General features: G+C 39.1%; 1 protein-coding gene across 1 annotated transcript in view; it reads left to right on the plus strand.

Annotated features, from left to right (window-relative positions):
* ptprn2 (protein tyrosine phosphatase receptor type N2) overlaps positions 1-16,280 on the plus strand; it is a 176,059-nt gene that overhangs the window by 152,314 nt on the left and 7,465 nt on the right. Inside the window, exons 16-18 of the mRNA XM_033638751.2 lie at positions 4,404-4,481; positions 10,239-10,358; positions 13,610-13,776. Of these exons, the coding sequence (XP_033494642.2) occupies positions 4,404-4,481; positions 10,239-10,358; positions 13,610-13,776 (365 nt within the window). The remainder of the gene's footprint in view (positions 1-4,403; positions 4,482-10,238; positions 10,359-13,609; positions 13,777-16,280) is intronic.

Genomic DNA, 16,280 nt, shown 5'->3' on the forward strand with positions numbered 1-16,280 from the left:
CATCGATCCAGGTGCATTGATCTTTTTTTTTAAACTTTGCTCTGCATGCTGGGAGCCTTGAGTGGATTTGGTGTGTCTTGTTGAATCACACTGCTACTTTCACTGCTTTCAAAATGGCCGCTCCCAGGAGATACCCCTTTTTTATCCACACTATAAAGAATTCTACATTATTTTTGACTAAACAAATGTATCCCACCACAAAATCCAGAAAGGCCTCAGTGTTGGAGAAGGCTAAGATTTTTTTTTCCCAAAACATTGCTAGTCATGATTTCCCCTGAGGCTGCTGAAAAGGGATTCCATCAAAGGGAACAGGAAACTATGCATTTCAAATACTGTGCCAAAATTTCTGAGGAGATAGATGAGGTGGGCATACACAGCTGCACTAAAAGCCTATTGCTCTTCAGAAACAAACATTTATTCCTCCATTTTCTCTAATGGCATATTCATTGAGTTTTTAGCTGATTTAAACAGTGCGACATTTGCCATCGTATAGAATAATATTATGATAAAGTTCATCAATCAAGCAAAGAAAAGTTGGCAAAAAATCAGATTGGTGGATTAGAAAAAGGGTATAAAGTTATCCAAGACTGTTTTGGTGTAGTTGAAAAAAAATAAATAAAAGCATCTAGGAACACAAACGGATGTTGAAGATGGGTGAAGTAATGGTGGATGCAGTGGTGTGTGGATGAAAGGACAGTAATTACACCACAAAAGGGACCCCTGGCTGAGCCCAGCAAAACTGTGATAATTATGTCTGTCAATGCGGCTTCTTCCTCCTCATTAGCTTCAGGGGCAGTGGCCTACGAGTAAATAATCTGTCACTTCTTTCTGGGAATCAGGGGTCAGAGAGGCAAAGGGAAGGAGCGATCTGAGCTCCCTGCAACGCAAAGGGCGACACACACACACACACACACACACACACACATACACACACACACACACAGGGAAGAGCTTGGATAATGGTTAATGCTTGACCACAAACGATGCAAGCGCACCCAGATGCACGGCATCATTAGCAGGAGGAATGATTCGCAGGAATGTGCAGTGGCACAAAATGTGGTCAAAGCCTGCTTGTCTTTGTCTTGTCTGGCCTTTTTTTTTTAGAAAGTCAAACGCTGTGTGGCTTTTCCATTTCCCACCTGTTCTCCATGCTTTTGTTTTCAAACTTTCTGGGATGAGCTCAAGCCGGCATTTAGCTTCTCCGAGCGCTCTATCTTATGTAAACACGGGATCAAGGCGCTCCTGCAAGGTGCTGAAAGTTGAGACGCTTCTCCGGGAACAGATGTTTGTGCGAGCTATTTCAGTACAAGCTATTTTATTTCAAACCAAAGAGCACTTCTTTGCCTTTTTTGTTGTAGTCTATCTTCCTCCCACAATGGCAAGGGGAGGACAACTGAAACGCAGGACTACTCTTTCATGTTTGCGCTTTAGTATTCATGCAGGGATGTCAACACACAGCTACAGCATGTCTGTGTCCTTGAGATTGGCTAAATGGAGTGGCAGCACTAGCAATAGATTTTTTTTGTTTTTAACAAATCCACGAGAGGAATTTCAACCAGGAAGCATGAAGAGAAAATTGAACCGTTATACCTAATTGAAGTAGAACAGTGGGTAATGAACATAATGTTTCCTGCATTTATGTGTCCTTTTGTAAAATTTCTTCAATAGAAAGGCAGTCAAATTTTCACATTGCAGCCAGTTCTTGTGTAGGTGTATTGAAAGAACGTTCTCAGTCACTCACGCTTCACTTCTGTCCCCCAATGACCATTTCCTCACAACTACACTACCCACAATGAATACCGACATCCTGCCTGACATCCCATACACACATCTGATTCAGATAACATGTCTATAAATCATTAAATCATTAAGATATGATCAAATTTGAACCTGCATCTTTAAGTATTTTTCTGCTAAACGCTCCAAAAAATCACCAAAGTAAAGTGTACCAAGGATGATATTCAACCACAAGTGTCCAATTAAAATGAAAAACTTTAACAACACCAGCAATAGTCTGTTTCTGCTGAGCCTGGCTTGTAATTAAATCACATCTTGGAAGTAGATTTCAAAGAGAAAACAATTTCACATTTTTAATCCACCATAATGAAAATAAATTACAAACATGAAGACATGAACAGACAAGAAATTGATTTTTGATTTAAAATTTTGGACTTAAGTTGTATATTTGGTTCCATCAGCCGTTCAGAGCATTAAGAATTAATCCTGCTGTTGAGGTTATTAAACACGAGGAGGGAAAATCATTATGGTAATATTAAACCCATGAAGAAATGCTCCATATTTATTTTCCTTTTAAGGGTGAGTGTCAAGGTCCATGAGCTTGACAAATGAGTCAAAGAAACTTGACAAGTTGTTCTTTAAGCGTAATAAAACACAAGAAAAAGCCATTAAGAAAGTGGCTTACGCACTACATTTTTCTCATATAAGCCTATCTTTGGTGCATCTACGGTAATTAATATTGAGTGTATCCCTATACTTACGAAAATGCAGCACTGTGTGGGTGTGTTGTCTGTCCTTACAATGCCATCATCAGCAGTGCATATATATCATATGTTCCCACATTCACACTTCACAATAGCTCGCTCAAAGTTGAGTTCACACAGTTTAAAGTGAACTAGTTGACATTCATATTTCAAAATTTGATATGAAATAAAATATTGTGATCGTCATTAACTCACAGATATTTCCCAAGACTGGTCGGATGCTTCAACTTGATGTGCTGTTTCAAATTCGTTGCCAGTGTAGCTGACATGCAGCCTTGTTTTTTTTAGACCTTATGGCCACAAATTGCATTAAAATGTGAGTTTTTACTGATTTGTCCAAAAAGCCTTCAAATATCGGAATTAACTGTCTTTAGCAGCACTGGTAGCTGGGTTGTCTGAAGTGCAATCGAGCGTTGCAGGAATATGTCCTAAAACCTGCAATGAGTTAGCATTTTAGCACTCCTCGTCTCGAAGCCAGTGGGTTTTTGGCAAGATGCTTGAAATAAGGTGGTCAACACAAGCTTAATAGACTTTCACATTTTGTTCCACAATATAAAACACATCAGTAAATGCCCCACTTGTAAATTTTGAAGACTTGATGTGTCCTAAAAAGACAGTTGCTAACAAGTGGCTAAATGAGATGGCAAAGTGTTGTCACGGCGAACACAGCTTTACAGCCTCATTGTGGTAGCATAGTTTGTTTGTAGCCTAACGTTAGCGTTTTACTTCTGGCAATTACATTTATGCTTAAAAAATCACAAATGTGGTGTTTATTTGTGAAGATTACCTTGCTGAACAAAACGTAAAAACTTTTGTTTGCCTTGTTTTCTTGTGATAGTTCAAACTCCAATGGAAAAATCCCATTGGCTTTTCGTCGAGGGAACCAGAACAATGTTGTGTGTTGGCCTACAAATAAGCGTCATCCCTGCAGCAATCTATTAGCACTAACCATGCCACTTATATTTTGTCGGTATGGCAGGGGCTGTAAATTCTCAGGTGCTGTGAAACGTGAATGGCGCTCACATTCAAGGACACAGTTGCAAACTAAAGCATTCAGTACACGTTCAAAAATATTAGCATGTTGTTCATTCTCATCACTTCCCACTTGTTTTCTTTCCTGCAAAATATGTCAACATGTTACCACTGATACATCTCGCACTCGAGGGGATGCATAAAAATTCCATTCAATAAAATGCGATCATTGATTTTGGGGGGGGGGGCGCCGCAGCCAACACCTACTCAATCACGTCTCAATCACATCCCTCAAATCAAGTCCCCCGTGTCATTATGTCCCACCTGAACACTCAGCTCCCCACATCAACAGCCTGCGGGCTTTAAAGTCCCACCACTATATCATGTTTCCTGCAGAAACACGTCAAAGCATGACAGAAATTGAGATGTGAGAGCTATTTCATGAGGTCTTTGATGTGAGGACATTGTAGAAAAGACTGTACATGACTTAACTAAAGCATGAGTGAAAACATTCCTTATTGATATGGTTTTATTTTGAATATTCAAAGGGTTGGAAGGGCTGGAGACTAATTTGAAAGCTATCAAAGTCCAAGGTCTTCTTCAGTGTTATTATGCAAACATGATGTTTAAATACAGATCATTCTGTATTTGCTCAAAGCTTGTGTGCAAAATGGTGTGTAGTTTTCTTTATATTCCATTTAGTCTGATCAAACCCATTTAAATGATAGTCAGATTTTGAAGACAGAAAGGAGGGAAGGAACAAGAATGACAAGCACAGAGAGACTGAATCAATGAATGAAAGAAATACTTTCTGCTCTCATTCCTCCATCCAGATGGAGGCTTTGATTGAAGTCTCTTACCCAGACTGTATGTTTTCATCCTCCAGTCTCCGCCCAAACACTGTCTCACACTCTGCTCCCTCTCTCCCAGATGGACCATGACCCTCGCAACCCTACTTACATCGCCTCGCAGGGCCCACTTCCTTCCACCGTGGCAGACTTCTGGCAGGTAAAACCCATCTCCATTCGCTGTGGGCTTTCATCTTTTACTGTCTTGTCTCTGCAGAGATGAGGGTTTGGAAGAACCACAACAGAGGTGGTTTTGTGTGATTTAGCGATTCCTGTGTGATTCTGATGTGTTTGTCTTGGTGCAAGATGTGTTTAGCCTACTATTTTTTTGGTGTTTTAGCAATGTTAGAATTTCTTAAAGTGGGATCAATGAAGTGATGCAGTTTGTGCCTGTCACGTGCCACCATTGCATTGAAGCATAGACTGTGTCAAATAATGGACGTAGCCTCTGTGAAGTCAACCATTGGTTTGTGGACTTACGCTTTCAAGCCTCGAGGCATTTTGGCTGTTGGCATCTTGGAGCCAGAGGTGATTATATTAGGACCAGAGGGTGGAGCTGGGGAGGTAACACCTGGCACTCGAGCGGTCCCGCCCTTAAATATGCATAACTTTAGCCTTGATTAAATTTAAACGAGTGAGTTAAGCAAAAATTCACCCACTGTACAACTGTCATGTAGGTCGAAATTAACAATAGGGACCAAAACCGTTTTTGTAGTGTGCTGTAAACATCTTTATTTCTTCTGTATAGTTGGACATTTTAACATTGGGGTCAATGAGGATTGACTTGCTCTTTGAGCAAGCTTTAAGTGGCCATTAGATGAACTGCAGTTCTTGGCACTTGGCGTTGGCTTCATTTTTCAGCCCTGCAGTTTGCTGCTTGCATTCAAGGAACAGGGCTAAGCATTTAACTGATGTACAAATATCTAGGATATCTTAAAAAGCCCAGAAGATCGTTTGACAACACCAATATTCTAGGCGTATTTTCAGAATCCTCAAGGTCTCTTTTTAGCATCTATGAAAAAAAAAATCAATTTGATGCACAAATATATATATATGTAACCCTCTCAAGTTACTCCATATATGTCACAAGCAAAATATAATATTTACTATTAACGTCTGATGCAATTTACATCAAAAACCGCACTACTTCTTCTCTGAGTCAAACACAGTAAGAGTGATACACATAGATGAGATACACATATTTTTAGATTCCGTGTGACTCACACCTTCCAAGGTTACTGTTATCTCTACTGTACAATATACTTAGCAAATAAACTTTCAGAAATCTGTTTGGAAATCATAAAAATGATACTTCTTATGACTCCAGAACTTACGTGATAATCATGACATTTTTCAGATTTCTTCAGTTTCAGAGTAATCTATGGTAACATTACAAACGGGAACTAAAAGTAATTTATTCAACGTACTGCTCATGGTGCCGATTTTCCAAAATGTAAACAAACATTGGCAAAACAGCAAAAAAAAGACAGGGCTCAAGTTGTATCTCACAGCTTAACTCACTAAATCCATACGAGCATTATGCCAGAGATGCTCTTTAACAAAAGATTATGAAATGGGTGTGGCCACCTCTCCCCCCACCTCGTTTTGCAGTGTGGTGAACGTTATGTTAATAAATTACAGCAGCTCCTTATTTTGCAGCTTGTTTGTATCCTCTAGCTTAATATCTGATATCAACCAAGTACAAGATCATATCAACTGTTGCCAGAGTATGTTGCTAAGACAGAGACAGGTCTCTAATAAAGTCAGTTCCTCCTGATTTGTCTTTTTGAAAAAATACATTTTAATGTCCGAATGTTTGGGAGATATTTGGCTTGTGAAAAATAGGTCCAGTAACTACTTAAGTGACTATTGGGCGAAATAATTGGTCACAGTCTGTGCTTACATTCACTTCTCCTAAGTGAGCCATCTTGTTTATCGGAGGTCTCTGATTATACCTCCTATTTACATCCCCCAGAGCATTATGGGAATTCTAGATCCCAAAATTGGAGTACATTGTCCCTCACATACTGTAGAGATTTAATGTTCCACACCGCCAGATTTATTATTATGTTAGACCAAGAATAATTGTATATTTTTAAGAAAATTGTACACATGGCTGTGTCAATCAAATGTAATGGTAATACATGAGAGACACAAACTGGTGCTTCTACAGTTCCTACTCATCAATAAAACAGTGTCAGTAGCCGAATATATACTAGAAACCTGCAGCTATTCGGTTGTAAATAGTAGTCTAGTTATTCACACCCTCAGGAAGTCTAATATTATTTGTACCAGCACTGATATTTGCTCATATTTGCATTTTTCTCCCTGCTATTTGCATTCCTTCCCTTGTCCATAAATGTCAGACGAACCTGCCATCAATCAGTGGATATAGGCTATTGTAAAACATGTCGTATTGTGTGGAGGTATGCCTTAAATGATGCATGGTTGCCAAATGGCGTTCTTATGTGTTAATAGGACAGCACTGTCGTAATTAGTGGGCCCATCACCTCCATATGGTGAAGTAACTCTGCTAGCCGTGACCAGGATGTAGAAGTGTGAAGCATAAATCCTGGCAGACCAGCTGGCCCTGCACTCTGCACTCTGCGTCTTGTACTGAATGGATACTCATTTCGAATCATTATGATAGTGCTGACTTTGTGTTAGGACAGACGTTGGCACCCGTGTGTGACCGGGGAAGGGTGGTAACGCCAAGTATGGTCTGGACTGGATTGGTTCTGCACACCAAAAGCAATATAGTCTTTGTTTTTGGTGTAAATTGCTCATAAAACCCAAAAAACAAACTCAAATTTATAAAAAATAAAGAAAAATTCGGCACTTATTATCCAGAAAGTTCACCTTAATTGACTACATGAGCTCAAATAGGAATAAAAGGTGCCCTGTCTGGTGTATTTAATTTGTAAATTTGAAAGTGCCTCAAATGAAACAGTTGATAATTATCTCTTAGTCAATTTGGTTATTTGTTTGTCTGCCAATTTTTTTCTGTGCCAGGTGAATAAATGCATATCCATTATCTAATGAAATGGGCTATTTAGCCATGAACTCAACTCTAAATCTTTCCCAATTAAGCAGAAAATGACAGAAAATTAGACACAGATTGACTGACACAATGAACATCAGTTCTGTGTCTGTGAATAAGTAGTAGCCATTCATTATTCAATATGGTAAACCTTGGATTGTGGCAGGATGAGGAAAAAAAACACTCTCTCCCCATTAAAAAGTAAACAAACAGGGGAAACACTGGCACTCTCATGCAAATGGACCATGCAGGAGGCAAATCTTTTTGCTCTGTCCTATCTAATCCACAGCAGCCCCAGGCAGCACTCTGAAAGGCGGCTCTGCTCTAATCCTCCACTCCTCATTCCTCCATCCCTTCATCCTTCACTCCTCCATCCACCTCCCCTCCCTCCCTCCATCCCCGGCTATTACCTTAGCTCTGCTGGGCCTTGCTTTCCTGCTCACTTCCCCTCAGAATTCAGTGCAAAAAAAAAAGCCAATCAGAGTTCACAGAACTGCAACTTCTCGGGGGTTTTCAGGGGTATCTGCAGGTCCTTAAAAAGTCCTAAAATGTCCTGAATTCTGTTTTATACATATTAGAACTCATTAAATCATCTTAAATTTGAATTTGCAAGGTCTTAAATGCCACAAACATTATATCTAATTCCATTTATCCATCTTTTGATTTTTATTTATTTTTTGTCAAAATGAGTCAAACTCCTCTGCACGAGAGTCCACATTTCATTAAACCTACAATCTGAACCTAATACTTTACTTCATACTTACATTTACCTGTTGGCAAAACGAAGATTAAACCAACTCAATCTAATAAGCGTAACCATAAAACCTACCTCTGCAAAGGACTACATACTGTATATACTGCTTGCACCTATACTTACTTTGTCCTTACCTGCAATGCTTGAATAAGAAAACAATGATTTGTCCAAGAATTGGTCTTAAATTTGGTTAAAAATCATCTTTCAAAGGTTTTAAAAAGCAATAAATTTAACTCTCTACCTGTAGACACTAGAGATATTCTACCATTTTTTTTCCTTCCTGGTACCCATTCTGCTCGGCCAATGTTAAGGAAAGATCCAATACCACTGTGTTTTAAAAAAGAAAATGTAACAGCTGTACAGTACTAACACTGTGAGAATATGAAGTGATGGCTCTCTTTGCTGTATGGCATGATGCAGATAAAATCCCTTTGCAAAACATGAACAAATATATACAGAGAATGAATGCCATAGAACTTTTTTTTATGCGGTGTAGAATATCGCCATATTGCTGACATTTTGCTAACTGCTAACTTTACACCAGTGGTTCCCAACTGGTCCAGACTCAGGGTGCAGATTTCTCCTTAGTCATTAGTTCAGGGTCCACACAGTTTAACACATTTAGCATCCCACTTACATTTGGCCATGTTGAGCTAGTTTGCTGTCTCTGTCAAGTAGCTGTCTGTTAGTCACTCACTCTACAGCAGGAAACAGCACTTCAAAATAAATACTTCAGAAATTTCCTGGCTTTATCCAGGTATGAACCTATTTCACTGTATTAAAAAAAATTATCTGGTATCAAGCTGATGTATAAACTTGTGCACAGCATTTTAGGCATTATCAGAGGCATTACTGATACTGGTATTGGTGTGGTAAAATGTCAAATGGACTTCTAGTAATTTCAAACTACTTGTCTAAATCACCCATTCACACACTAGTGCACCAAAGCTATCGTATAGGGTGCAGTTTGGGGTTCAGTATCTTGCCCAAGGCTATTTTGAGATGCCGACTGAAGGAGCTGGGGATCGAACAAGCAGTTTTTCCAACTTTTGATTAGTGGACAACTCGCTCTACTCTCAGAGGCACAGCTTCTGCTGTCTGAACAACTCAATTAGACACCACGTTTTTAGCGTCCTGCCTTCTTCTATACAAAAAAATTATAGTAGCTGAAGGTTTTTAGAGCTTAGTGTAGAAATTCTTCAGTACTAGTGTTGTCAAAAAATAATCATTCTGCTGTTATCTGTTACTAACCAAGAAAAGAAAAGTCATGTTATTATGTTTAAGGCCTACCCTCCGGCCTATATTCATCTTTTAATTTAAAAAAATAAATACATAAACTTAATGCCCTCAATGTCAATTTTTCGTGGTGATATCAAAAATGGTATCAAATATCGATATTTTTCAAGGTATTGTCTCAAAGTTAGAAATCTGGTGACAACACTATTTGGCACATTAAGAAACAGAGACAGGCTCTTTACTATCTGAAGACAGAAACTACACCTTTTGCTCCCCACCTACGAATATTTGCCAAACCTTACAAGACTAAATGAATATTCCCCCACATTATCACCTTGCCTAATCTCATCACATCCTGGCACAGTTGGCACAGTTGGCACAGTTGGCGTGTAATGTGTCCACTGGGCTGGATCACAGAAGCTTGTGATTAGTGTATAGTCAAGGCCATTGTGTTTTTATAGCAATCATAAAAGCCACGTTTCCTCCTCATTTTCCTAATGGCCGCCGTGGGCCCTGTATTTTTTTTTTTTTTTCCCAAGGACACATTAGATTGTGATAAGATGAAATGGAGCAGCAGCTCAGTAGATGTTGTGATCTCACTCAGACAGCTGAGAGAGGGCGACACATGACTCGCCCTCCTGCTGCTCGACCCAACATTTATCATTTGTCGCACACAGAGAGGTGACATTTATTCATACTTCCTGGACCAAGATTAAGAAATCAATTTCACTCTAATACGAGGGCGCTATGTAATGCTAATGTGCAATATGCTGCTCTGAGTGGCACAGTTCAGCTCCATGGTAGCGCTACTGTAATGCCATACTGATGAGTATGAATGGGTTGTTGTGTCTGGAGGAGGTCTGACGTCTTTTTCCCCTGGTGTGTAGATGGTGTGGGAGAGTGGCTGCGTTGTGGTCGTCATGTTGACCCCGCTTTCTGAAAATGGAGTGAAGCAGTGTCATCACTACTGGCCCGATGAAGGATCTGACGTCTACCACATCTACGAGGTATGTCAGTGAGAGATAAAGCACAAGTTACACAGCTTGGATACTATGAAGTTCGAAGACTCCGTTTTTCCCAAATAACTAAAAACATGTTTTTTCCTTTTAGTGGTGAATAGCCATGTAAATAGTTTTGATTTTATTTGCTGAGGTTTTGAGATTTTTGTCTAACACCTCAAGAGCGACATGGCTTGTCACTGTGAACAGCTCTTAGTAGAACTACTTTCTTCCAAATAAAATAGTCCTCGTGAAAGTTGTTGAGTTGTTAATACGGACACTGTTTCTGCAAAAGTATTTCAGTATCTTTATATGTATGGCACCCTCTCAGAACAGAACGTCACTTGCCTGGCTCCAGACCTTGAAATACGCCCACTCCTCTGAGTGGACTGAAGATAGAAACAGAGTGTAACAAGTTGACATTTCTGAGTGATACCAGGCAAGAACATTACAAAGTATTTCACAAAAGAAACACATATAAACAGACTTAAGAAGATTTAAACACCATTAAATAGAAATAAATTAAAGAGTAGAATAGAAAATTAGACAAACGTGTTGCTGTTGTATTTTTCAAGTATAATTTTTACTAACTTTGGGCTCTACAAGGGAAAAACTTTCACTAATTTTATCCTAGAAGTCTAAGAAGTCCTAGGAATTATGTTGACATACAAATAATTTGAGAAAGCAAATATAATGCCAAGCAAATTATGTTTACTATTACATAACAAGGTAATGTTGCTAATTAACGTACCTGGCAAGTTGCAAACATGTTTATACTGAACGTATCAGCAAAATGTTCACTGAAAATGTATCTCATTTGTTTTCCGCTGAAATAGGCAATCATGCTATACAATATCCACTCATACTGATTACATCATAACCTTTAACTTTAACTGTAATCACGATCTTCCCTAACCTTAAAATGTAGATTTTTATGTTTTTCGCATTGGCGACTGTAGTTCTCCTATACACTTGGCACATGGGAGAACTTTCAATTGGTTGCAATCTGCAACCTCAGCCACTAGATGCCACTCAATCCTACACACTACACCTTTAACCAAAATACTGTTGTTGTCTAAACCACAGACAGAAGTCTGGACGTAAACCTGGGATTCTGGTGTCACAGTCCTGCACATCACAATACCATTTATTAATATACAAACATAATTTCTAGGAGACAGAGTTGTGCGGTGGCAAGAATCTCAGAGGCTGATATCTCAAAGCTTCTAATATGACTAAAAAAAGAAACCTCTAAATTTCTGCTCTTCAAACAGTCTTTTTATTCATAAGACTGAACTCAGCTCCTCCATTGCACTCATATACATGTAGTATAAGAGCCCGCCTTCCCAATTTAAACTGGCCAATCAGGTGAGGTGTCTAGAGTGGAGACCCAAAAAGGTATAAGAACAAACGCTGCATTCCAAAGCGCATGCATACTGTGCACTACAGTTCATACCTAATGTGAATCGTTCAGCATACTTTGTGTGAATAAACAGTTGTATGATTTTTTTTGGATGCACTGACACTGAGACACTGAGTTACCACATCACTTCCTTAGAGCCTCCTTGCCAGTTGGAGACATGTAACCATGGTAACCCATGTCATCCTCAGCTCTACCAACAATTTGAAAATTAACCCCTAGCAAAGTGAAATCTTAACTTACACTGAAATTGAAGTGTTACTGACATTACAGAGCTCTTTTGGATGCTGTCCACTATGAATGTGTTGCATTGTGGGATATTTATGTAAAATTACTTTAGTATTTAACTGCAAATAGTAGGCAATTCACATACTATTGGTTTCATACCTAGATTTCATACATATTAATAAATCTCACATACTGTTTAAGCATACTAATTAGCATGTTATTGTGAAACTTAAAATGCAGCAGTACAGTGGTGGTGTTCTAGACTACATTATATTCAGTTGTGTTTCTAATATTCTCCCCCCTTAATGTTTGAAAATGGGTTCAGGTTTACATCACTGCAACCTACAGCCTCGATAATAAACACATAGTTAAATTAACACCTCTCTGACACTCCTCTCTGTCAATCAAAGCTTATCGTTGTTATTATTATTGTAAAGGTTGATTTTTTGGCTGAGTTGTTGTATTTGATTGCATTAGATGTTACAGTTATAGTTTACAGTTGTACCTACAGTTATAGTGGCCACTGAGTCTATATTCATCTCTTACATTACTCATAACAACAATGCCTCAGGTCTATGTTCAACACATGCACAGTGAACAAATTATTCTTACAGTATTTGGTGTATCAAACTTAATTACATCTCATTTCACCACGCAAAGTTACCCCTAACATAGGTGGGAGCACATCGCCAGCAACAGAGGAGAGGAAAGTGTAGCAGAGGAATTTTGGGCAAAATTAAGACATTTACACCATAAACTGATGCAATGGCACATGGATATTTATCACAATGCAGGAAATTAAGTGTTTGATGCTTAAAATTATCTGCAAACCCCCCCCTATACATGTGTGTCCACCCCCAATGTTGAAAAGAAACCTTTGCCCTTAACTTCCACTACAAACTTTGAAAAGAATGTCTTTAATTACTGTGAACCATTTATTTAAACCCTGTCTAACAGGGTTTAAAATATGCACTCTTCAATCTTTCCCTCCATTATTGGACAGTTGGTGGCTTTACATTTCTCCACCAGATTCTGACCTGATGCACTTTGCTATCTGTCATCTCCCCCTCTCTCTCCCACGTCTCCTGTCAATCTGCAACTGTCCTATCAATAAAGGCAAAAAAAGTATCTTTAATTATAATCATTTGTCTTTCCAAAGCTTGCATGTAAACTAAAAACTATGTAAGGCAAATGTCCACCTTCCTCCTCACAGTATCTTTCAACTTGAGTGTCTGTGAACAGGATGATACTAAAATATATTGTTAGTTAGGGAAACTAAAACTGTGTGCATGGCTAGATAGCACAAGGATTTTGTGCAGGGCCGCATGATATTGATATTGTGATATGAGACTAGATATCATCTTAGATTTTGGATATCGTAATATCGTAAGTGTTCTCTATTCCTGGTTTTAAAGGCTGTATTACAGTAAAGTGATGTCATTTTCTGAACTTACCAGACTGTCCTAGCTGCTCTATTATTTGTCTTTACCTGCTTAGTCATTATACTGGTGATTACCTACAAGGAGTTAGTCAGAAAAGTAACCTTTAAAAGCATTTGTGTAATGAATGTGTGTGAAGCTGTAATTAATTAACCGAACATTTCTATATTTAGGTCAACTTGGTGTCAGAGCACATCTGGTGTGAGGACTTCCTGGTGCGCAGCTTCTATCTGAAGAACCTGCAGACCAACGAGACACGCACCGTCACACAGTTCCACTTCCTGTCCTGGATGGACCGTGGGATCCCCAACTCTGCCAGGACCCTGTTAGACTTCCGCAGGTAGAGTGCAGGTCCTGCCGGTTGGCCTCAGACACTGACGACTGGCAGATTTCAGACAGATTTCCACCTTTACAAACTGGCCTTTATCCTGAGCTTGTTCTTAATCATCTTCCCTTATATTCTGTATTCTGTCAGCGCCTTTCTGGTCCGTCTCCCTTTTGCCCCTCTGCCTTTTGGTGTCCTAGAGTATGGTTGATCTAATAAGGACTGTGTTTCTGTACTACTATCCCTTTCATCCTGGGCCTATTTCCCTCACCTCCCTCCAGCACATGTGATGCAGCAAATTAACAGTCCCGCACTGCCTGGCTTGGCTTGGGAAGAAAAGGAAAAAAAAAAAACCCACCTAATTCAAACACCCAATTAAATGAGAGCTGTCTCACTAAAAACATGGGAGAGGGGGAAAGCTAGTGACTGAATAACCTCACTCTGTTCTCCATATAATGTGTTCTGGCAGAAGAGCAGCAATAGCTCCTCTGGGAGAATCCAGAGGGATAGGAAAAGCCCTCCAAATGAGAAAAGATGCATCTGATTTGTGGATGGAAGTCTGTCCCTCTGGTTTGTAATGCAGATGAGAGAAAAAAAGGATGTGCACTGTTATCATGTCATCCTTTCCTGACAGAGTCGCTGCTTCTTTTTTTTTTTTTTTTCTCGAATTAAACGGGGTGTAGCTTGCAGTCTATTTATGACATTGGTGTGCAGGTTTGAGCTGTGTTTTGATTACAAACATAAGTTTTCCTTTGCTGTTGAGGTCTCCCTAATGATTAGATTGCCTTGATGTAACTCCATTAACGCTGCTGTAGGATATTGGGAATCTACAATAAAGCTCTCTGATTGTGTGATTCAGAGGTCTCAGATCCTCACAATGTGCGGACACACTCACGGTTTTCACGGTTTCGGCCAACTTGGTATTTTGCGGTTGCCAGTGTCATTTTTGTGATGTTGCAGCTAGTAATATGAGCCCAGTTGCATAGTCACAAAAGTGATCATTGGAAACTGTGTCTCCTCAGCCAGGCCTGTGCACAAACTGTCTTTCTCTCACTCCTGACTCTCTGTCTCCCTCTCCTCCTCACTGCTCCTTCCTCTGGCTTGCATGGGAACTCCAACCATCTCTGTTTGCTCTTTAACTGAGGACATAGTCAGATTTTTATGATATATATATGCTTAAAATGCAGAAGATATACATTTAATGGTGTACAAATAAAATACAAATGCACAAAAAGACATGAACATAGGTGTAGATTTAAGGGGGGATGCAGGGGACATGCCACACTAAATATTTAGAACGTGTATTTGTCCCCCGTCAATAAAATTTGGGTTCACCCAAATTATAAAAAGCCTATTTTTTGGTACCTAGCTGCAAGTAGTTTTTGTTTCCCTAACTAACCATTTTAGTTTTATCTTGTTCAAAGACTCAGAAAGAAAACCCAGAGAGGAAGACTTTCTTACATAATTTTTAGTTTTCACACAAGAACATAGGTGACAATTTCAGGGGGGATGCAGGGGACATGCCCCACTTAATATTTAGAACATGTGTATTTGTGCACCCAATGGAAACATGAAAATAGCGGTAACATTTACACCATAAATTGGTGCAGAAAAATTCACCAGAATGCAGAAAAATTAAGTGTTTCATGCTCAAAATTTTCTGGCAGAGGACCACCAAACCCCCTGTTTCTTATGTCCCACCCCGCCCAATGGTGACGTGAAACCTACACCCTTGCACGTGGAAAATGCAGTTCATAACTTTAGTTTTTAGCTTCCATATAGATAGAAAACTCCACAAATACAACATAGAAAATACAAAAACTGAGGTTAAATTAACATGAAAAGCAATGAAAATGAAAACACATAAAAACTAGCAATATTTAATGCAACATATTTCTATAAATATATAGTATTTTGGTATTTTTAGCAATATAGAATATAATTATAAGTAGTAGTAGAAGTACTATAGTAGAAGTAGTAACTGCAAATTGACAAAATAATTTATATTATAGTATACTGATGCAGTGTGCTTTATATTCATTGGTTAATTTACATGTTTCTTAATAATGATATAAAATAATAAGTATTTAAAAAAGTGACATAAAACACCAGACAGACTGGAAACACCAGAGATATGAGACACTCAGACATTTATTTGTCATTTTGTCGCTGAAAGGTGAAAAACGAGGGAAATGGAAAGACGCGTAAGCTCTCAGTGTAGTCAGTTTCCATGGCAACAGCGGGGTGTGAAAAGGCTTGTTGGCCTTCACCGCGCCTGTGGTGTATAACATTCATAATTGGCTGGGGTTAATGCGTCGGTGGTCGGCAATCACAACATCACACCACCACGTCCATCACCCCACATGTCACAATAATGCTGTTTGAAGCACTGCTCGCTTTATTTACATGGTGCGACACTGATTTATTTCTCCGTCCTCAAATTAAAGTGATTGATTGACAGCAGGGGGTGCGTCTCTCAAGACTCTGTGTGCTCTTTTGATTGTTGCTGTCATTAATTT

This window comes from Epinephelus lanceolatus, chromosome 20 (genome assembly GCF_041903045.1).
Source record: "Epinephelus lanceolatus isolate andai-2023 chromosome 20, ASM4190304v1, whole genome shotgun sequence".
Lineage (NCBI taxonomy): Eukaryota > Metazoa > Chordata > Actinopteri > Perciformes > Serranidae > Epinephelus > Epinephelus lanceolatus.